Source organism: Myotis brandtii, unplaced genomic scaffold, assembly GCF_000412655.1.
Source record: "Myotis brandtii unplaced genomic scaffold, ASM41265v1 scaffold191, whole genome shotgun sequence".
In the NCBI taxonomy this organism is placed as follows: Eukaryota; Metazoa; Chordata; class Mammalia; order Chiroptera; family Vespertilionidae; genus Myotis; species Myotis brandtii.
The window spans coordinates 3,521,851-3,544,675 of NW_005357115.1; the positions used below are offsets into that span (position 1 = coordinate 3,521,851).

The 22,825-nt window shown below is 40.6% G+C and overlaps 1 protein-coding gene across 1 annotated transcript in view; it reads right to left on the minus strand.

Annotated features, from left to right (window-relative positions):
* The window catches only part of KCNG3 (potassium channel, voltage gated modifier subfamily G, member 3), a gene marked incomplete at its 5' end in the record, with an annotated part of 34,325 nt that extends 11,502 nt beyond the window's left edge, over positions 1-22,823 (minus strand). The window contains one exon of the mRNA XM_005864838.2: positions 22,336-22,823. Coding sequence (XP_005864900.1) covers positions 22,336-22,823 — 488 coding nt within the window. The remainder of the gene's footprint in view (positions 1-22,335) is intronic.
* Positions 22,824-22,825: the final 2 nt, after the last annotated feature.

A 22,825-nucleotide genomic window follows, 5' to 3' on the forward strand; every position in this document is an offset into this window, starting at 1 on the left:
TTCAAGCTGAAATCCTACCAGTCTGTAGGCAGAGATGGTCTCTGGAGACTTTGAGACTTTACCTGATCTAATTAGTCAGAAACAGCCTTTAACACTGTCCTGCACTAGAGAGTGAGAGGAGTAGAGGATCTACCTAATACATAGTCAAACTCAGACAGCCAAAATGAGGAGACAAAAACAAAAACAAAAAACCCCAATGAAAGAACTAGAGAATTCTCCAGAAGAAGAAGAGATAAATGAAGCAGAGATAAGAAATTTACCTGAAACAGAGTTTAGAGTAATGAGGGTAAAGATGCTCAACAGCATGAAAAAAGATATAGTAACTATGAAAAAAGAACAGTCTGAGATAAAGAATAACATAACACAAACAAAGAACACATTGGAAGGAATACACAGCAGATTAGGGGAAGCTGAGGATTGATTCAGTGAATTAGAAGACAGAGTTGAAAATATCACTCAATCAGAGAACCAAAAAGGAAAAAAACAATTAAAAAATTGAAAAGACCAGCACAAGTAAAGTCATGAAAGTGCTGGGTAAATCTGAGGTAGTGAAAGCAATTACATTTTAAAAGTTAAAAAAAAAAAAGCCTAAGGGAGGTAGCAGGTGATAAAGATAATAAAGATGGAAAGGTAAATTGGAGCCTGAAGTTGATTTGATGGCAATAATCATGGGTACCATTTATTGAAATAACTGCTTTGAGGCTGATGCTTTAAATATACTGTGTCATATTTATAGGCACATATGTACCCTGAAGAGAAACCAGGTTATTGTTAACAGTGGTTGTTCAAGGAGAAAGAAGGAGATTAGTAGGTAGAGAACTGTAAAGGTAGGAATCCTTTTTTTTTTTTTTAAGAATAAGCATCTATGAATAGTTGATTTTTTTCGCAATTGGAATGTATTCAAGTATTAACTATGTGGTTTTTAAAATAACTTTTTCGATTTTTAAAATTGCTTTTTACAGAGAGAGGAAGGGAAAGGGAGAGAGAAACATCGATGTGAGAGCATAACATTGATCAACTGCCTCCTATACAGACCCTACTGTAATCAAGCCTGCAACATGGGCATGTGCCCTGACCAGCAATCCCCAGGTGAATGGGACAACACCCAGCCAACTGAGTCACACTAGCCAGGGCAAAAAATAAGCTTTAAGTATATATTATTATTACTCTTCAGGGCCCACAAGTTGGTCATCACTATTTATTATCCCCTATTTTATAAACAAGCTCCAGGCGAAGTCAGTGGCGTAGCTGGGGTGCTGGGTTGGCAGCATGAACGTTTCTGCTGGGGGAGAACCTGTAAACAGGTCTGGTTAGGGGACTACTAAAATATTCAAACATAAAAATAAAAGACAGCACAAAGCAGTGATCATGGGAAAAGGAGAAGAGGGGCCAGGTCAGAAAAGCGACACTGGCAGAAAAGCATCATGGTGCTCAGAGAACATGCAGCCTCGCTTGGCTGCAAAGTGAGGGTGCAGTGGGAAGAGGGAGTGATTGTAGGAAATACGGTTGGGTGTGAACACTGAAGCCTTATGGCAAAGCTGATGGGTTTTGAAAGTCAAGTCACCACTTTAAAAGCAAAGGGAACCCATTAAATTTGGTGACAGGTGGATTCATTTATTCAATAAGCATTTCTTAAGAGGTTACTATGCGCCAGGCATATTGCCAGGCCAGCCAGCAGTGAAGAGGCCAAGTGTACTGTGGGGAATAGCCATCAGGCAGGAGTTTGTGGGATGACTGGAAGGTGTGCACAGTCAGGAGGCTCTGACACAGGCAACAAAAGTGGGAGGTCCGAACTGGTGGAATGGAATGGAATGAAATGGTGACCCACAGATGCCAGAAGCCTTCAACAAGACCCTGCCTGCCGCTGGCTGTGAGAGGCACAGAGCCATGGGTACAAGGATGCGAGCAGACGCCCAGCACTCAGCAGACATTCCTCACCACCCCAAACCTCCTGGAGAAATGTGAGGGTCGGAGGGAACCAGACAAAACCCCTGAGGCTGTCCCTAAATCAAAAGGCAAGTGAAGAAAGGAAAACCACTTAGAAAAATCTTATTACAAGAGATGGCCACTCTGAACCATTCTCTTTTCTTAGCAGCATCTTTTCAGAGTGAAATTACATAAAGAATTTCAGCAGCACCATACTTCAGTGTTCGTGTTCATTCCCCTCTAATCGAGGACTTTGGCTCTGGGCTGACTGTGAGGAAACCATGCGTGGTTCTGTGTGTGACTCACCTGAGGCTCTTAAAGTCAAAGCCATCAGGGTAGCTTCTCTTCACCAGATGTTAAGAAATTTGTTTTTAGAAGACCACCATCTTCTAGGTGGACACACACAGATATGAGTGATGAGCCCCCAAATCTGTGGCTCTGATGGTCACTTCTAAAAACTTCCCAGAGATGAGAGCAACAGAAACCCAGACCCGTCAGCATCTGCCTGCCCAGGCCACCTGCAATCTCCACTCCAGGTGAGCCCCCTTCATCCTGCAGGTGCAGTAATCTCTCCCAGCACCTTCACCACTGCCCCGAACAGACACAAATTCATGTAAATAATGCTACAAGGAAATCAATCTCTGTGTGAGAATTAATCTGTTCCCATTATAACTATCAGATGGGTTCTAATCCCTGTTCATTTAATTGGCAATTCGTTAGTAGAAGAATTAAGAAACTAGAAGGAATATCAATAGACCATCTTCCAGCTCTGGCTGGTGTTGCTCAGTTGGTGGAGCATCATTCGTGCACCGACAGGTCGCCTGTTCAATTCCCGTTCAGGGCACATGCCTGGGTTACAGGTTCAACCCCTGGTCTGAGTGTGTACAGGCTCCAACTGATCAATGTTTTTCTCTCTCTCTCTCCTCTCTCCTCTCTCTCTCTCTCTCTCTTCCTCTCTCTCTCCCTTCCTCCCTATGTCCCTCTCCCTTTCTTTTCCTCTCTCTCTAAAATCAGTACAAACATATTTATTTTATTTTGTTAAATATATTTTTTTAAATATATTTTATTGATTTTTCACAGAGAGGAAGGGAAGGGGATAAAGAGTTAGAAACATCGATGAGAGAGAAACATCGATCAGCTGCCTCTTGCATACCCCCGACTGGGGATGTGCCCACAACCAAGGTACATGCCCTTGGCCGGAATCGAACCCGGGACCGTTCAGCCCGCAGGGCGACGCTCTATCCACTGAGCCAAACCGGTCAGGGCTAAATATATTTTTTATTGTTGATAGTATTACAGATATCTCCCATTAATACAAACATATTTTTTTAAAAGACTTTAAAAAAAGAGAAAGAAATGGCAAGGATTGGGCAACAGTACTCTTATTCACTACCGGTGAGAAAAGAAATCAGTACAATTACTCTGCAGATGGCCTTGGCTATTAGCAACATTTAGGAGAGATGCTCATATTTTTCAACAGAGCACCTCCAGTGATAGGAGATATATTAAAGACATTTTCCTATATGTGCACTGAGACATGAACAAAACTAATCATTGCAGCACTACATAATAGCAAAATTTCCACTGACAGAAGAACAAATAAATCAATGCTTATTACATTATAGTTCAAATGAAAGGGCTATAGGTACAGATACAAACATGCACAAATCTCAAAAACATAAAGTTGAGCTAAAATTCCATTGATGATACCATTTTACAAAACTGGTTTTAACTAACAAAACAATCCTATAATTTATGTGTAGATACATACATGTATATGCAAGCATACATAAAAGTATTGTGAAATATGTGGAAATAACATCAAAATTAGGAAGGTGGTTATTTCTGTGGAAAAGGAAGAGATTTCATCGGGAGAGAAGCACCCAGTGGACTAAACTGTATTTTTTTATCTCTTACTAGAGGCCCGGTGCATGAGATTCATGCACTTGGGGAAGTCCCTCTGTCCGGCCTGCACCCTCTCACAGTCCAGGAGCCCTTGGGGGATGTCCAACTGATGGTGTATTGGACATCCTTAGTGCTGCCACGAGGCGGGAGAGGCTCCCGCCACTGCCACTGCACTCACCACCTGTGAGCCCAGCTTTTGGCTGAGCAGTGCTCCCCCTCCTGTGGGAGACTGACCACCAGGGGGCAGCTCCTGCGTTGAGCGTCTGCCCCTTGGTGGTCAGTGCACGTCATAGCGACGTGTCATTCTGCCATTTGGTCAATTTACATATTAACCTTTTATTATATTGGATTTCTTAAGTTGTGTAGTAGGCACACAGGTGTTCATTGTACTAGAATCTATATTTTTTACATGCCTGAAAGACTTTGTGATGGTTTTATGCAAAATTTCCTCTCCTACCTTTGTAGAAATATGTTTCTTTTATTTCACAGATTGATTTGTTCTGCTTCTTAGGTTTTTGGTAGTTGTAATCAAGGAAAACACATTTTGAGCGGCATAAGGAATTCTACTTTTTTTAATGCTTAAGTTTTGCTTTATTTGGGGGGGGGGGTACTTTATTTTTAATAGTCTCATAGTTGAAAAAAATTCCTCAGAGTATTAGCTGTAATGTCTTAAAACACCAAAATTTAAATAAATTATACAGATTAATTGAGAAAGAGGGACAAATTATCTTAAAAGCCTTTTGCATATTGTACTGTTACCCAGTAAAACTTTATTTTTATCTTTATAGAGACTGAAAAATTCTCTTTCATTTACTTGTTCTTCAATGACATGTGTAAAAATAACTATCAATTAAATCCAATGTGATCCTTAATTTAGTTCTTGGGATGCGAGTCAAAGTCCCCCACACATCATCTACATGCCCAAAGGCAGAGTTGCTGCTGCACAGAAAGCAATGGAGTTTCAGACAAGCACATAAGCTCCGGAAACAGCCCCAGGCAGATTCCCAACTCTGCTGTTTATGTTCTGTGACCCACAGTCACCTGACTTCTCCATTGCCTTACCTGTAACCTGACATACTAATAACCTCAGAGTGCTTTGTCTAAAGAAGGCAATTCATGTGTTGCTGGATATATAGTGGGGAGCTCTGTAATATTTATTTCACCTGCTCCCATCTCCTGCACACAAGGAAATATGCACATATGCAAAGGTGCTCACGAGATGACATGCAGACTAGTCACACTGCTTCAGTTTCCTTTAAAGTGACACAAATGAAAATGTTTGTTTTCCTTCAAAACATCTTACATCATATCATACAACCATATTCTTGGTGATCATAAATTAGTGCACATTAATAGTAAATAAATAAATGGGTGGATAAAATCCAAACTTAATGTTGTCTCCCAGGCATTTCAGTATTGTTATTCAGGGTTTAAGTGCTTCCTTGGCACCCTCTCCCCTTCATGTAAAGGTAAAGTTACTGTGTCTCTTGGGTGGCTGTTGCCCTGCCTGACACCCCCTCGCTGAGCATCTCCTGACACTTCATGACACTATAGCAATTCAGTCCCCCCAAACCATCCTAGCAGCTGCCTCTAGCCCACTTGAACACAGTGGTCCCCAAACTTTTGGCTCATGTGACCCCTGAGTGTGATCATTGTATTGTTAGATGGGAAAATGTCCTGACTTTTAGAAATGCTTAAGTATTTAGAGATGAAGAGTCAAGATGCTTGTAACCAACTCCTAAATTTTTCAGCAGTGTAATGATAATTATAGATAGACAAATAGAACAAATGAATAATAATTACGATTATACTAGTGGCCCAGTGCACAGATTCGTGCACATTGAAAAGAAATTAATTAGAAGAAATAATTTAATATTTAGTTGGTCTTCAGATACATTCTGTCAATGACGCTGGCTTCTTTCGGCTTCAGAGGTACATTGTGCCAATAGTTGGTCTTCAGACATATTCTGTCGACAACTCTGCTTTCTTTCAGCTTCAGAATGTCAACAAAAACAACCAAATTCACGTTCGGCAGTGACAGATTGAAACACACTTGTGCGATTGGCACTAGTGAGAGATTTATATGTATCATGCATGCGCAAGTCAACGTTTATTTTTAAATTGCCAATGCGTCATATGTACCAGCCAGTCAGTTGGTTGGACAGTCAGACAGACGGAGGCTGGACAGATGGACGGTCAGTCACTTAGTCTTTTATATAGAGAGATTATGACAGATAGATAGAACAAATGAGGCAAAATCTTCACAATTAATGAATCTGAGTGAAAGGCTGTTCATTGCATTTTTCTTGCAACTTTCCTATAGGTTTGATATTTATACAATTAAAAATTGGGGGGGATATTTTTAATGATTTATCTACTGTGAAATCAATTATGTTCTTCAAACTTGTAAAAGCACAAATTGACAATCACCTAAGTTGCAATCAAATTTGTTGCCCATAATTAGAATCATCCACTTTCTCACTTCCTAGGACAGTGATGGTGAACCTATGACACGTGAACTCATTTTTTTGGTTGATTTTTCTTTGTTAAATGGCATTTAAACATATAAAATAAATATCAAAAATATAAGTCTTTGTTTTATTATGGTTGCAAATATCAAAAAATTTCTATATGTGACACGGCACCAGAGTTAAGTTAGGGTTTTTCAAAATGCTGACACGCCGAGCTCAAAAGGTTCGCCATCACTGTCCTAGGAGGTACTGCATGAAAAAAACAACACTTAGACCAAGACTTATCCAGTGACTGCTAAATATACCAGTTACTCTTCTACTTTGAGGCACCAGTTCTAAATCTGATAATATTAGAAAAGGTTGGGATATTAAAATATTTCAGTACATCTTTGTCAACACAACATTTTAAATTAAATATGTGTATCTTATCATGTGCTTTCAATATATTTTCATCAAAACCTTCGAACTGCACATCTAGCTTATTCAGCTTATGGAAAATGCTCACCATGTAATTATGCAAAGTCAATCCTCACTGTCAAACCAATCATTCAAATTGATGTACTTTCTTAAGGAATAGACTGATTTATTTTTTTCAATTCAAATGATGTGTAAATAGTACATTTTCCTAAGACAACCCTTCTCACTTTTGAATTGTACCACAGAGAGGGAAAGAGTGGGCGACAGGGGTAGGGAAAGAAGAGAGAACTGAAAAAAAAAGAAAAGATGATGGATAGAAAAAAAGAAAAAGACAAGAAGGCAGTACTGGATTATAATTTTGAAAAGAAAGAAGAGATGATTGAGCATTGTCATGACGCTGCTGCCTGAGTGAAATAAGGTACTTCTGGGAACTTTCTCATGGATCTTACTGATTCTCTCAGTATTTCTTACCAAAGTTCTCTTTGTTTTGCTGTCAAATGACTCTGTTTCAGAGAATGACAAAGGCATTATTTTTTTAATATTCTGAGTGGTCTCTTTTGGTAGTATCCATAGGTTTTGACTTAATAAGACTCAGGATGGTAAGAGGAATGCTCTTTTTAAAATGTTAGAAGGAATTGTGAAAGAACACTGCCTCACCACAGGCATGTTCTCAGGCAGACTGGTTTTATGGAAGTGAACATATTGAAGTTGAGGGCTTGGAAACTGGTGCCTTTGAAATCATGGTTCTCAGATTTTTTGCTCTCAGATGATCCCTTTACACTTAAACATTACTGAGGTCCCCAAAGAGCTTTTGTTTTAGGTAGGTTATCTTTATCAATATTTACCATGTTAGACATTAAAACTAGCAATTTAGCCCTAGCTGGTTAGGCTTAGTGGACAGAGCATCGGCCTGCGGACTGTAGGGTCCCGAGTTCAATTCCAGTCAAGGGCTCATGCCTGGGTTTCGGGCTTGATCCCCAGAGAGGGGCATGCAGGAGGCAGCCAATCAATGATTCTCATCATTGATGTTTCTCTCTCCCTCTCCCTCTCCCTCTCTGAAATTTAAAATATATATATACTAGCTATTTTAAAAAAAATTATTTATTCAACTTAAAACAACAAATATATTACATATACATGCCATATTTTTATGAGAAATAAGTATATTTTCCACACACACCAAAAAAGTGAGTAAAGATAGTCTTTTACCTTTCTGCAATTCTCATTAATATCTGGCTTAATATAGGGAGCTGAATTATCCTATAGGTTTCCACATTAAATATGTTGTGCTATGATATTTTAAAGTATATGAAGAGAATTTAGCCTCACAAAAACAAGGTAATTGAAAAAGGGAAGAACACTTTAATAGCCTTTTCTGATAAATGTGGATATACTGTTTTATACTACACCAAAATGCATAAAGTGGTTAGTATCCATGTGGAAACTGAAATCATATCACTAAACTTTTGGTATTTGGTTACATTAAAGTCCATGGGTCCCTCTGACACTCAGAGTGGATCCTTTGCCCTCACATTGTTTTGTAACATCAAGTATTAGTCATTCGGGATGGTTATTGAATGATGGATGCAGACCTTCCAATGTTAACACCTTTCATTTGGTGATATTTTACAAATCACACTGATTAATATCATCACCAATCACAGAAGAAAAGTTGTTAAGTATTGGGAAGCTGGCAAGCATGCAATGGCAGATTCAAGTTTTTTAAATGTCTATTTTTTACTTGAAATCTCAAATCTTATCATTGGCAACAAATACTGTCCGTTGTTTTTCTTGAAGTGACAGACTCACCTAATTCACTTATGAGAAAATGTCTGCTATATACTCAGGTCTAAATAACCACAGTTTGTCTGTCGTTCTTTCAAATAAAAATGGTGTTTCATGAAAAAGCTGCTAGTTTAGCTTGCAGCTCATCCAACTGCACCAGAGCTTTCCCTCGAGGCCGCCTCAGTATTTCTGTCTGTAGCAGAGTGCTTACTGCAACTTCCCACTTCATCACACAGAAGATTTTACAATATATAGTTAGAAGTCAGGGTGTAATACAATTAACAGTTTTGATTGCTTTGTCAGGGGCATTCTTAGGCAAAACTTTTTTTTTTAACTGTAAGTGGTGGTGGAGAATACAAGTCCTAACACGTTTAGTGCCTCTGCCACTTCCATTGTGTTCCTGTGCCTGGCACTCGGGAAAGCAGCGTAGACCTAAATGAGGCTATACACCAGAAGCCCTCCCTTGACACCCAAGGTTGCCCTGCTCCCACACCTGTGGTCTCGGTTTAGCCGAATCATCTCATCTTATCCTTATTCAGGATGCTGGCTCTTCCTCCCAATGTACAGGAAGCTGCTATATAACCAAGACTGTCTTGGTTATATAACCTCAAGGCGTTATTCGTATATTAGTAAATATGACTCACTTCCTATTTTTAAATCAACTTCCCATTTTATTTCCTATAAAATCATAAACGTTTAACATGTTACAAAAACACAGTCCCCAATTTAATAGGACCTATCTGATGAATCCCAGTTTTGATCATCCATCCCTTCCTACCCACCTCTCACATTTAACAATTCAGAGTAAACAGGTAACTCTAACCCTGTAATCTGAAATCAATACAGACCGTCCCTAATTTATAAGTACTTGATTTCCCATACCAGCCATAAATATTAATAAAAGCCTCCACTCACCAGAACTGCCATGATTGAATAGTATAATGTGGTTAGGGAAAGTTCTTTGGGAAAATAGAACAATCTGAGTCAGGGTGGGCCTCACTGAGACCCAAAGGCAGAGTTTGGGGCATCAAGCTGGTTAGAAGACAAGAATTAGTAATCAAATCCTGGATCCTCAATTCTCAAAACAGAGGTACTATCACTATCCTTATTTTACACATAAAGAAACTCAGGCTTAGAAAAGAATGTGCCTGAGGAAGCACAGCTGGGAAGGCCAGGGCCTTGTGACAGACCATTATAGACCAGGGGGGGTGACACTCTTATCCTGCAAAGGACCAGATGTTGTAAGCTTTGCAGGCCATTCAGTCTCTGTTGCAACTACTCAACTCTGCTGAAGTAGCGGGAAAGCTGCCATAGACAGTATGTAAATGAATTAGCGTGGCTATGCTCCAATAAAACTCTATTTATGGACACTAAAATTTGAATGTCAGATAATTTTCACAAGTCATAAAACAGTATTCTTCTTTTGTTTCTTGGGTGTGTGTGTGTTTTTTCACCATTTAAAAATGTTTTTTACATTCTTAGCTCAGGGGCTGTACAAAAACAGGCTGAGCATCTGAATTGTATGCAGACCATAGTCTCTGGACCACCCACCAGTCCTGCAACAGGGTGTGAAGGACAAGTAGAGACCCGTGTCATAGAACGATGTCAAAAAAAAAAAGAATGTCAGAGATAAACTTGGCCGATTACAATAGTATCTTTACCCAAAAAATGAAGGCGGGGGTAGGGGGAAGCTGCCACCACAACCAGGATCAACATGGCCATTAGCTACCTGTACCCAGGACCCAAGGTAGCCCTGGGAGTGTCAAGGTGAAAGGGTGTCCTAAAGACATCACTGGTTCCACTCTTGCCTCCACACCAGGCCACAGTGATCTTTTAAAATTAAGTCAAATTATGTCTTCTGCTTAAAACCCACATTCATATGCAAATCCAAAGTACTTACCATTTTCTCTTTTAACAAAGAAGACTATCAAAAATAAATCCTTTTAGTTGGTGCATCTCTAAGGCTGTACAAGATCTACTTTCCCCTACCTTGCCCCCAATTCCCTACCACTTGCTTCCTTGCTATTATATCAACGGCACACCCAACTCAGGGGGTTACACTCTGTGCCTGGAACTCTCTTGCCCAGGTATCTTCCCGGGCACCTCCTGCATCCCTCTGGCCCTTGTATCACCTTATCAGACAGGCCTTTCCTTTTCGTGGCTCATACTTACTCTGTAAATGCCTTTTTCTGCTTTATTTCTTCATGGTATTTACCTCCACATATGACACATTTATTTATTAGAATAGCTGGTTCTTGAGGGCAGGGGCTCTGTTTTGTTCACTGCCATATCCCTAGCACCTAAAAAAGAAGACATGGTATATATGCACAATGGAATACTACTCAGCCCTGAGAAAGGATGAAATAGCGTCATTTACAACAACATGGATGGACTTTGAGAACATTGTGCTAAGTGAAATAAGTCAGACAGAAAAAGCTAAGAGCCATACAATTTCACTCATAGGTGGGATATAAAACTAAAACATATGAACACAAACAGCAGTGAGGTGGTTGCCAGGGGATGGGGGGAGAAGGGTGTCCTAATATGAGGTGACAGGAGAAGCCTTGACTTTGGGTGGTAGACATATGGTGCTATATACAGATTTTGTAACTTATAAATCCACACATGAAACCTATATGTTCATGTTGACCAATGTCACCCCAATAAAATTTAATTTAAAAATAAAGAAGATATACTAAATAATTCTATGTGTAAAGTTTGAAAACAAGTAGATTCATCTATAGTGTGAGATCAGGATACACTTGAGGGGTTAGTGACTCAGAAAGGGGCATGAAAGAGGCCTCTGGGTGCTGGTAGTGATCTAGTTCTGTGTTTGAGTCCTGGTTACATGGATGTGTTTACCAAAATTCATTCAGCTGTACACTTAAGTGTGCATGCTCCTATAATTTATATTTCAATAAAAGTTTACTAAAAAAAAAGTCTCAGATATTTGGTAATCACTTAATAAATGTTTGTTGAACTTAATGAATAAATGACTGGGGGCAATAAAACCAATTTGCAATTGATTTCTTAGGTTGAAGACAATTTATGAGTTGTCTCCTATCAAAAATTAAGATGCTTCTGTATTTGCATGGGTCTTTCACATGTATAACTCATTTAAAAATATATACTGAGCCAGTGGTTAAGCGTCGACCTATGAACCAGGAGGTCATGGTTCAATTCCGGGTCAGGGCACATGCCTGGGTTGTGGGCTCAATCCCCAGTGTGGGGTGTGCAGGAGGCAGCTCATCATTGATTCTCTCTAAATATTGATGTTTCCATCTCTCTCTTCCTCTCCCTTCCTCTCTAAAATCTAAATAAATAAGTGCCTATCCATGTTCAAGGTATTGAACTATGTGTTGTGAAGCACAGAATTTCCGTTCTCAAGAACTTCTATACTAAAAGGGAGCTAAGACATAATCATATGCAATCTGAAAAAAAAAGATAAACAGTGAAACAGGGAAAGATAAAGACCTAAGGAAGTTTAGCTTACTGTTGAGGGTTCAGTCTTCATTCTTTCATTTGACCCTCTGTATGCTACCTCCACTTAACAGGTGACAGGACAGGCCCAGAGTAGGGCAGTGAATTAACTGTCCAGGGAAATCTCCAAACTTCAATTTCCAGGTTCTTTCCATCAGAGCCTTTTCCTTTGACATATTTTTTGTCTGATAAAGTTAGATGGTTGCCTCAATTACATACTAGTACCTCCCTTTGCAAGTAAAAGCTAAAGTTGAGGAGTTCTTGCAACTCTCAAGCTAAGAAAATAATTAAATATGCATAACTATTCCAAACACTCCAACAAAACCAACCAGCTCACAAATTAATTAATTCAAGCACAAATGTTTTGCCTGTTGCTTTGTCTGATTCACCTGCCCAGCCAAAATGCCCACATCCCTTTCTTAGCCATTCATGTAAACATTATATACTCCTTCAAATACACCACCAAACCATTATGTTTAAAACAGTATGGGTGGTGATGGCTATACAACTCCATGAATATACTAAAAGCCACTGACTTGTGCACTTTAAAAGGTGAGCTCGATGGTATGTGAATTACATACCAAAAAAGCTGTTATATTTTTAAAAGGCTATTTCCAAGTGTTTGCCATTAAAATATTAGTAATATTAGTATTCTATTCAGTATTAATTGCATTTTTATAATGGCTATTATTATTCATAAAGAGTAGTGCTAAATTTCATTCATCCTTTTAACCCAGCCATTTTCCCCCTTTGGAATTTATACAACATATACTCACACATCAATTTGCAAAGATCTAGGAAAAAGATTGTGTTCTGCACCAATGTTTGCATTTTTTAAAAACTAGAGTCAAACTAACCATTTTACAGCAGAGTAAAGCAGGGACGTGTATATCAAATACCAGGTCACCACTTAATATGTGAGTTTGGACATATTACGTCATCTATCTAAACTCAGTCATAAAATGGGGATAATAACAGTACTACTTTACAAGCCTGCTATGAGACTTACATGACTAAATACATGTACAAACTTAACAGGTGACTAGCATAGGTTAAGTACTACTCATTAAATATTGCCTATTAAAGCCATTACTATTATTGACTGGACAGACACTTGTTAAATGAATTATGACCTATCCATACTATAGTATAGTATACATACTATACAGATTTTCAAAGAATGAGGAAGATTTATGCAAACTGATATGGAAAGAGTTCCAAGATATTAAGTGAAAACGAAAACTGCTTCCCAGCAGGTGTGGCTCAGTGGTTGAGCATCAACTCAAGAACCAAGAGGTCAAAGCTCAACCCCTGGTAGGGGGCATGCAGTAGGCAACCAATCAATGATGTTCCTCTCTCATCAATGTTCCTATTGCTCTATCCCTCTCCCTTCCTCTCTCTCTAAAAACCAATAAAAGCATATTTTTAAACTGATAAATGAGATTATAGAATGATCCCAGTTACAAATTCTTTTACATCTATATAATGTGTAAATATAATTATACTAGTGGCCCGGTGCACAAATTCATGCACATTGAAAGGAAATTAATTAGAAGAAATATTTTAATATCGCTATTCACCCTTTCTCTATTTATAATAGAGTGTCAACCAAATTCACGATCGACAATGACAGATAGAAACACATGTGGGCAATTGGTGCCAGCCAGAGCTTTATATGTATCACGCATGCACAAGTCAACTTAGCCTTTTATAGATGTAGAATAAACTTGCTTAATTAGACCTGCTTTCTGATGTAGCTAAACATTTTCCAGCCCAGTTTGGCACCCCAACTTTTCTCTCAGGTAATTGTCAGCAACACAGCAGTAAATATCAACACAAAGCAGATTATTATTGTAGATCATGCAGGGAGAACAAAGGGTAAAATATTTAACTGCAGCAGTGTTTGACTATATTCTGTGCAGTGAGAAAACCTGAAGTCATTTTCAAGGTCCACCATTTCTTACTTCTTTTCATTTGGGTCAAGTTTCTAAATCTCCGTTTTCCAGCTAATGAAAAGAAAATAGGATTCTACCGAGTCTCCTATCTACCTACTCCAGGACTTCTGTGAGGATCAGATGAGATGAGGCACATGAAAACGCTTCACAGACATTTGGTTACAATGTGAAATGTTTCCACCTGGCTATAAAGGAAGCTGTGTTCCTGGACTGAAGAAACTGCAAGGAGGCTAGTCGCTAGGGAGAGGAAGCCGAGCAGTGCTACGTGACATCATTACCTGGATGGACACTTAGCATATTAGCCTTTTATATATAGAGAGAGGCCTGGTGCATGAAATTCGTGCACCGGCGGGGGGCCCTCAGCCCGGCCTGCACACTCTCCAATCCAGGGCCCCTCAGGGGATATGCCTCTCATAATCTGGGACCGCTGGCTCCTAACTGCTCACCTGCCTGCCTGCCTGACCACCCCTAACCACTCTGCCTGCCTGCCTGATGCCGCTAACTGCCCCCCTGCCTGCCTGATCACCCCTAACTGCCTCTGCCTGCCTGCCTGATCACCCCTAACTGCCTCTGCCTGCCTGCCTGATCACCCCTAACTGCCTCTGCCTGCCTGCCTGATCACCCCTAACTGCCTCTGCCTGCCTGCCTGATCACCCCTAACTGCCTCTGCCTGCCTGCCTGATCACCCCTAACCGCCTCTGCCTGCTGGCCTGGTCGCCCCTAACTGCCCTCCCCTGCCGGCCTGGTCACCCCTCACTGCCCTCCCCTGCTGGCCTGATAGCCCCTAACCGCCTCTGCCTGCTGGCCTGGTCGCCCCTAACTGACCTCCCCTGCCGGCCTGGTCACCCCTCACTGCCCTCCCCTGCTGGCCTGGTCACCCCTAACCGCCTCTGCCTCGACCGCTGCCACTGTGGCTTTGTCCAGAAGGACATCCGGATGGATGTCTGGAAGATGTCTGGTCTAATTAGCATATTACCCTTTTATTAGTATAGATATGCATATGTGTGAAAGAGTGTGTATGTTTGTACGTGCATAGAAAATTTCTGGAAGAATACTCAGAAACTAGGTAATGGGAGTAAGAAGAAAGGGGCATGTTTACTCTTCATTTCATAACCCTTAGAACCATACTTTTTTCCCAATGAGCAAAGTTTTCATTTTTTTAAAACCCAAGAGAAAAAATGTTGATGATGACTTGCTTACTAAAAGAGAGGGGAAAAGCACCTTGATTAAAGAAAAGGTATTGACAAAAGAAAGCTTCCACTGAACTCTAAAATTGGCAGCAGATAGAAAAACTCTATCAACATATTAAAAGAAACAGTCCACTGTGAAAGAATAGAATTTAACTGAGGTCTGGGTTATGTTCAATACTATCAGAGATCTTTTAATTAATGGCTTCTGAAAATATCCACCTTATCTACAAAGTAAAATCACTGAGACTTCCATCTTCAGTTTCAAAGACTGCTTTTTATTTTTAAAGTACTTAAAAACCTATTGGATTTATGTAATACTAGCCTACAAGGCAACATAAATAATACGATTGGTTTTTAAATTTCCATCAGCTGGTGTTTCATTGTGATGATTTCATTTTTTAAACTTGGGCTTAAAATAACATTACAAGAAATCTTAACATCTTTACATCTCCTCAAATTCTCACCACCACAACATAAAGCAATACAAATTAAAGATCAAAGTTCCAACACGAAGCAACTGTTGGAAATAATTTCTAAAAAAAACAGATTAAAACCACAGCAAGACCTTGCATGCTACAGAGATTTAAAACTCAAAAGAGAACACCGCTGCTGAGACTGACTGAGGGGACAGAAGTTCAGGGGCAAAAGGGACCAAAAAGTAAAAAGGACAGCTACTTTACATCTCACCCTCTTTCTCAGAGTTCTGACAAGCAAGCAGCATCTTTTTATGAAACAGGCAGCAATGCTTAGTAACTTTAAAAGATGACTACTGGTATATATGTTCAAATACCAAAAGAACATTAATCTCTCTGGCAGTGTTGAAATGATTACTCAAATGTTACTAGAAGTCAAATTGCCTGAAAAATCTTCAGTTTGCCTTATCAATCAGATATAACATTAAGAGCATCATCATTCTAAGATTAGTTATCAGAATTGTACACGAAGGGAAGTTGTGAATGTTTTCACCTAAGATCTTTAACAGAAGGGGCGGGCAGTTTTCTCAATGAGATGCTTTTGGTTGTACAAAAAGGAAAATGGTACATGATCCCTCTCCCATCCACCCTCAGGAGATCCCTCCTCTAGTGCCTTCTCCTCACAATACCCCAAATGGGAAACAGACCCTACATAGAAAAGAACTGGATTCCCAGCTCACTACATGTGGGCCAAGGCAGTTAAGCAAGAGGGACCCTAATGTCTGTGGGTCCAACACCCCTTCATCCCATAAATGATACCTCGTATACTGTCTAGCACTGGCAAATGAGTCATCAATAGCAACATCCACATTTTTACCTAAATCCAATCACTTCTCACCATCTTCAGTGCTACTCCCCTATATCAAGCCCCACATTATCCCACCTGCCAGGTCTTGCCACCTCTACTGTTGCCCCCTCAGGGCATTCTCCACCCAGGGGTCACTAGTGTTTTTAAAATACATCAGATCCTATCTTCCTTCTGCTTTAAAACCTTCCAAAGTCTTAGCTGTCACGCTTGGAATAAAAGCCAAACTCCTTCCCAGGGCACACAGGCCCTGCCTGATAGGTCCTGTCTCCTTCAAATCTCATCTACCCCTCTCCCATCCTTAGGACTAAATGCTGGCCCACATGGGCCTTCCTTTTCTATTCTGTTGACAAGCCAAGCTCATTGCTTTCTCAGAGCCTGTGCATTTGCTGCTCCCTGTGTCCCGAACACTCTCCCTGCCTTTTCCAAGGCCAGTCTTTCTCATCATTCAGGTCTCAGGCCACGCTGCCTCCTCACATCCTATGCATTCTAGACTCATTTTCTTTTACTATCTGAAATTCTTTTTTAAAAATATGTTTTATGGATTGTTTTAGAGAGAGAAACATCAACATGAAAGAGAAACATTGATCAGGCTGCCTCCCCACCTGGAACAAGCCTGCAATCTGGTAATGTGCCCTGACCAGGAATCAAACCAGTGACCTTTTGGTACACAGGATGATGCTCAAACAACTGAGCCACACCAGCCAGGGCTCTATCTGAAATTCTTATTTATTTGTTGACTTTGTTGTCTATCTCCCCTCTCAGCTCCACGAGAGCAGAAACCCTGTCTATGTACCTCTGTATCCACAGTGTCTGGTACAGTGCCAGCAGTCCAGAAATGATTGACAGGTGATTAGAATTCACAGTTCTTAAAAATCATTTATGTATTTTTTTCTCAGTAAATAGATATTACAAGTACAGCTACTATGTTCTAGGCAAATATGGTTTGCTTTTAATGGGATCCTAAATTAGAGAACAAAATATTTGCAATTCATATCATAAACAAAGGGCTAATTTCTTTTTTTAAAATCTTCTAACTATGAAAGTCATTGACAAAAATGAGCAAGAGGTAAAATAGCTCACCAAAAAGTAAGATAAAGGGCCCCCTAAATAAATGTTAAGATGCACAATTTGCCCTGGCCAGTGTGGCTCAGTTGTTTGGAAATAGAGAGGTGGCTGGTTCAATTCCAGATCAGGGCACATGTCAGGGTTTCGGGCTCGATCCCCAGTGGGGAGCATGTGGGAGGCAGCTGATCGATGTTTTGCTCTCACATCAATGTTTCTCTTTCTCTTTCCCTCTCCCTTCCTCTCTCTCTAAAAGAAATCAATAAAAGTATTTTTTAAAAAGATGTACTTTTACTCAAAATAAGGCAAAAATAAATTATAGCTACTAGATATCATTTTTCACCTTTCAGCATGACAAAGAATAAAAGCACAATTGACACCTTGTAGATTATGAAGAAATATACTCTCTCACATATTGCTGGTGGGAGTATAAACTGATATAATATTTTTTAGAGCAATTTGGAATTATCTATGAAAATTAAAAGTGTACATGCCCTATGACTTAACTTTCAGGAAGTTAGCCTATGGATATACTTTCATAAAAGCAAAATAATGCACATGCACAAGGATATTCACTACAGCATATCCTACACACAAGAAACAATACAAATATCTAGAAATTATTCTATACAAAGGAATATTATGCAGCTGTATAAGAGAATCAGACAGCTCTTTATACTCATACTAAAGGCCCTCTCATAATCCGGGACCCCTCAGGGGATGTCAGACTGCCGGTTTCAGCCCGATCCCCACAGGCCAGGCCTAGAGCCCCCACAGGTGCACAAATCATTTGTGCCCCGGGCCTCTAGTATACATATAAGATCTTTGGTTAATCTCTTCTCATCCTCCCCTTTCCCCCTTCCCTCTGAGATTCATCAGTCTGTTCCATGTTTCCATGCCTGTGCATTGAGCATCTGCTCCCTGGTGGTCAGTGCACGTCACAGCTACCAGTTGAAAGGTCGAACGGTCGCTTAGGCTTTTATATATGTAGATGGAACAATTTCCATGACATGTTGGTTAGTTAATAAAGCAAGTTTCAGGGCAGTGTTATCATGCTGTGGGTTTTTTGTTTGTTTGTTTATTTTGAAAATATATATGTTACGCTTTGTAAATATATAAAATGTCTTTGAAATGACAGAAAATAACTTTGGTTGCATGAAAGAACTGAATGGGTGGGTAATGGAGAAAGGCTTGCTTTGGTAGCTTATGGGCTTTAAACTATCATTTATATGATTATTAATCATCTAAAACAAATCAATTTAAAAGACCATATCCATACACAAATTGTTTAAATTACTGATTTGAAAAACCTCTCAAGATTTCTTCCAAACTTCAGATTGTGTGCCATTCCACAATTTCAAAAGGCCGATAAAAAGAAATCATATTGTTACTTCTTTTGCACAGTAAGTACATCATAAAAAACTGTTCTTTGGTTTAATAGACTTTTCTCACTCTAGCACAGGATCCCACTGTCCTCAACTAAGACGTGGGCCATCCGAAGGCCACAGCCCTATTCCACACAGCTCTTCAATCTCTGCAAGAGAAGATATATTCCTGGAAGGTTATATTCTGAAATGTAATATAAACAGTAGTATTTATTGTGCTGGGATAATCATTTTTTTTTTCCTAGAAGATGCTATCATAATAAATAGTATAGGAGAATTTAGCTGCCTCCTAGGGATTTTCAACTCATCTAGTTTAGGAGCTAGGACATGTTTATTTGAAAAAATAATGACCATGCTAGAAAGGATATTATAGATGCCAAATAAGTAGCACAAGTAAGCAATCCCTCAAGAAATTCAGAAGGAAAATCACATTTACTAGGGTAATCAGAAAAGGCTTCAAAAGAGAAATAGCATCTGAGCTGGGCTTGATGTATGATCCAGTTTCAATAGGCAAGGAAACGCACAGTTTGGTTTGGGAACAAGGGAGCAGACCAGTCTGGCCAAATGGAGCCTGCAGGTGGCGGAAGTACTCCTAGCTCCTGGAAGCCCATTTAATCAGTCCCTGAGCCTGTATCCTTCCAATGCCCTAGATTAATTTTGATTCTTCCTAATATCTCCCAGAGTTGTCATTTCTTCTCCATTCTCACTACCTCAAAGCAATCCAAGCTCTCATTCCCTCCTCTGGATAGATCTCCAAACTCATCCTCCTGTTTTCAATCTCCCCCATCTCCAATCAACAGTGCAAAACTCATGATGTTATTTTACACGCATAACCCAGTCACCCCAAACCCATCAAAGACTAACCACTGCTTGTAAAACAAAACTATTCACCCTCTCATTACAGCCCTTCTAGCATCTGCTCTCATCTACCTCTCACTCCTTCACTGGATTCATACCCACTGAACATAATATACAAATTTCAAGCCTATGTCCATGCTGTTTCTTTCACCTGGAAGATTCTCCTTATTTTGTTCCCAGGTGGCACACATGGTTGTACAGGTTGCGAACACTGTAGTTTACATAAATAATACCTTCTCCCCTGTTGGGCAGTGCACAACCTCTGCAACCTTCCAAAGATGGCTTGTTTCCATCCTCCCACACCTTGAAGGCCTTCTCTGAACAACTCAACTGTTGGTCAACTCTCTGATTCCTACATCACCAACTTGACACCTTTTCTTTAAAAAAAAAAAAGTTACAATATTTGAAACACCAACAGTGCCTTGAACACAGCAGACACTCAAAAGATTCTTGCAAATTACAATGGGCTAAGTTAAAAAAAAGAAGACATATTGTGACATTAGCCTTGAAGGCCAAGACAGAAGTTCTGACTTTATTTGGTAGATGTCAAATATAACCAATGATCAGAATGTTGTTTTAGAAAGACTAATTTCAGCAACCGTAAGCAAGCAGGCGTTGAGAGGTTATACTCAAAGTGCCAGTTTAGGGCCCTCGGGGTTGGAGGAGGCCTGTGGGAGGCTCCCTCTGTAATGTGCAACCTCCTCAGTCATCCAGTCATCCTTCAGTTTACCTGTTTGGCATTACAGATACTGATTTCCATATACCTACCATCAAAATGAAGCTTAAAACTGGGCCATTAAGCCAAGAAAAAGATGCTTTTGCCTGAAATATCTGCGTATCTAGGAAACAGTTCTGACTTGAATAATTATATACATACATGAAATACATATACACAAATTAAGCAGTACTCTTATCTTCTTTCTTCACTTCTTTTGCAGTCTTCTTCTTTTCCATCTGTCTCTTCCCTTTTTGGTCTCTCTCTGCCTCTCTCTCTCTCTCTCTTTCTCTCTCCCCCTTTCTTTCTCTCCCTCCCATTATTATTATCCTTGTCTCCTATTTCTTTCCAAATGCTTTACATTAAGCTCTCCAGACTGCCCTTCCCTTCTCCCCAAACACCCCCACCCCCCAAAAATTATTATTCAGCTTATTTGACTGTTTTTGCTTATATACTGATTTAGCCAACTCCCCTAAACATTCATAGTGATAACTCATTTCTCCTGCTTCCTTTGCTAATGTAGCTTAAACCTTCACTAACTGTAGAATTCTACAATTACTAGTGAATTGTTTCAAGGCCAATCATTTTCCTATGGCCCTCTAAAAGAATCAAAGGCACTTACGTATTTAGGTATCTAAATTAATTTAATTGTACTGTTGTGGTACCAAAATAAGTAATTCTAATTGATAAATTGAAAACTCAAAACCTAATACATTAAACAAAATTAGTTTCCTAATGAATTTCCTTCCAAAGCATGTATCTTGGATTTCATGCCAAGATATCAGTAATGCACTCCATGGTACTAGACAATTTTATTTACTTCTCAGATTTATAAGAAAAAAAAATCTTTCCTCTCCAAAGGAATAATATTATGTGGAAAACACCCACTGCAATATCAAGGCAGAGAAATAACACCATTAGAAACATGCACATGCCTATCAGGAAAAGATTAACTGGTGCAACCTAATTTAAAAAAGGGTTGAGGGGAATCTTAAAACAGTATCAAAGGTAAAACAAAACAAGCAATTCTGTATTTGTGCCCAAACAGGCAGTCTCCCCTAAAAGTCCAACTTTACTCAGGTAAGAATGATCTAAGGAAAGATTTCAATATTTTCCTTTCATCCTAGTAAAGTTAAAAAAAATTAACTACTCAAATACTGGTTCTGGATTTGGAGCAGTTTAGATGTTTCTCCTCTCCCAAGGTGATGTTTTTTCCCCTCTCCACACTGAAGGTCCCTCTGCGTGTCACAGTGTGAATCTTTGGTACCCAATGGTGGGCAGGCGCTCTGTGAACTCCATACTTTGTAGGAAAGAAGGAGAGAGAAGAGCATGACATCCATTACTTAGACTGAGTCTATAGTTAAGTCAATCTCCTTTATAACATAACAATTTCATTACAGTACATTTTATGCTGCGTGCATAGAATGTGTGGACAGTGTAGAGCAGACCTCATTCACAATAACAAGACCGTCTTTTCAAATACCACCCCAAATCGGCAAATACATAATTCAAACTGCTCTCGGTTCAATTTGAAATTGTCGAATCCTACCAATAAAAGTTTGCAGAAACCTAATTAACCGGTTGGGAACTGCTCAAAAGTAAACTACAAAGATGGGAGGCTTGTCTCTACCTGCCCCTCTCCATGCCTGGCGAGTCACCCAAGAGAGGGGCGTCTTATATGTACGGGAGCCACTCTCTCGTGCCCGGGGAAATGGGGATGGGGAGTGAGCACCAACCCGTCCCTTGCTGGGCCCCAAACCTAGACTGGCTCGGCCGCCCAGAGGCATACAGGACAGAGACGCGACCGACGAGGACCGGGACGGACAGACGTGACAGGACGGACGCAACGGGCAAAGAAGCAGTGCGTCCTACCCGGAGGGCTCCCTCCCAGGGACGGCGGAGTACCTGCTCCGGTCATCCAGGCTGCGGTTGTCGGCCGCGGCGGCGCGCCAATCGGGCAGTGTGCTGGCGCACAGCACCACCATGGACACGATCACGAACACGACCGACACGCTGGCCAGGATCTGGGCGGCCAGCGACGACGTGGGCTCCTCGAAGGTCAGCCGCATGCGCTCCAGCCAGCGCCTGGACGGGGCCGCCTCGGCGCCGCCGGCTCGCGGCTCCTCGCGGCCCGGCTCGTCGGCGGAGTAGAAGGTGTAGGTGTCGGACATGCGGTCGTCCAGGCGGCGCTGGCAGCAGTACTCGAGGTGCGCGCCCTCCAGGCCCCAGTAGATCATCTCGTTGTAGAAGGAGAGTTCGCACATCCGCGGCGCGAAGCGCAGCTTGCCGTGGCCGCGCACGTAGAGCAGGATGAAGCCGAAGGCCTCCGAGTGCCGGTCGAAGAAGTACTCGTTGCGCTCGCGGTCGTAGTCGTCGCACACCTCGAGCACGTCGC